Source organism: Cyprinodon variegatus, unplaced genomic scaffold (assembly GCF_000732505.1).
Source record: "Cyprinodon variegatus isolate N-32 unplaced genomic scaffold, C_variegatus-1.0 Scaffold810, whole genome shotgun sequence".
Classification (NCBI taxonomy): Eukaryota; Metazoa; Chordata; class Actinopteri; order Cyprinodontiformes; family Cyprinodontidae; genus Cyprinodon; species Cyprinodon variegatus.
The window spans coordinates 368,370-369,849 of record NW_015151263.1 but is presented as its reverse complement, the minus strand read 5'-3'; the positions used below and the strand labels follow the sequence as shown (position 1 = coordinate 369,849).

The 1,480-nt window shown below is 34.2% G+C and overlaps 1 protein-coding gene across 1 annotated transcript in view; it reads left to right on the top strand.

Annotated features, from left to right (window-relative positions):
• The window catches only part of LOC107098790 (OX-2 membrane glycoprotein-like), a 10,100-nt gene extending 10,038 nt beyond the window's left edge, over positions 1-62 (top strand). Inside the window, exon 3 of the mRNA XM_015396638.1 lies at positions 43-62. Within this exon, the coding sequence (XP_015252124.1) occupies positions 43-62 (20 nt within the window). The remainder of the gene's footprint in view (positions 1-42) is intronic.
• The last annotated feature ends 1,418 nt before the right edge of the window (positions 63-1,480 follow it).

Genomic DNA, 1,480 nt, shown 5'->3' with positions numbered 1-1,480 from the left:
CATGTGGAGCTGAATGATCAGTTTATGATTTTAATCTTATAGTTTTTTTCTTCAGGTTTTGATGTAGAATCTGCTTCAAATAACAGTGCTGTTGGTAAGTTCATGTTCAGGAGTTTTCAGTTTTATAATTAATTTCATTATTATTCATGATTTAGTTGATCATATCAGCATTTTTTCCTGTTTCTCCATAGCATGGTGTATAATCAGTGGATCCATGGTTTGCATCGTTGCTTTTCTCATCATTTTATGGTTCACAAACAGGGCAGAAAAAAGGTATTTCTTTCACACAGTGTCTGAATTGTCACCTGGATGTTCAACTCAGCAGATTATTGTTTGTGGATTATTGAGATATATATACTTTTTAATTTCACAGGGGGATTAAAGTTGCACCAAGCATGGCACTAGAAGATGCATTGGAAACGGAAGTGAAAGATCCAGTGAAAAAGCCATGTGAAGATTCATTGAACACATCATCTATATATGCATTGGACAGGTTATTTGAAGATACATTGATCCCGCTACATGAAGATACATGGAGCAAATCATTGTAAGACCTTCTTTACTTTGTCCTTCATTCATAGTAATATTCTCCTTTCTCTTACCTCTACCTTTACTTCTTGCCTCCTTTTTGTATATTTAGTCCTTTAAATTTAAATCTAGAAAACTTTAAATCATTCACTTGTCAATGCAGCTTCTTCTTCTCTGATGTGTTCATCAGGTTTATCTTACTGTGCAACTTTTAGAGTTTAATGTTTTTATACAACATAACTTTCAACAAAAAAGTTATTGTTTCTTTTATTTTTCAGTGTTGAGGAACCTTTAATAGTACCTCCACATATAGAAACCATAGTGAAACCACGAAGGAGACTGCAGCAGCCAGGAGTAAAACCAGCAGGATGGTCTGAACAAACTAACCCACCAGTCTGCAGTGGAAGAGATGAAGCAACCGACCTGAGATCAAAGGATGAGGAACATGAAAAACTATTGTGAGGTTATGATGAAATAATTTCTAATCATCTCAATGAGATGCTGGATTTAGTCAGTTTACAAATATGTATTTATTCCAAACAAAAGCAAAATGTAAAAAACATCTAGTTCCAGTGGTGTGAAATGGGTAGATGTCCGCTTGCCTGTTGTCATGGTAACTCATTGAATCGGAGCTTGACTGATGATGTTTTTCGTAGTTGTTTCACACATGCTTGATGCTCACTACAGGAATAGTTTGATTCCTGTAGCTGTTTCTCTTTTAAATAAATTTTAATGCGCTTTTGCCCACTTATTTATTTCCATCTCCAATGTCTCTTATCTCTTAGTATGCTTGTAATTATTTAATACAGTCATGTTAGGAATATTAAATAGGCGTATTTATTTATTCATTTTTCTTTTAACCCTGTTTAGTGAGGCGCTGGGAGTACCTATTAAAGTGTGATTGTACTAAATTAACTTTTCTTCTGTATGTGTTCTGAGTTGTTTTTGTAGT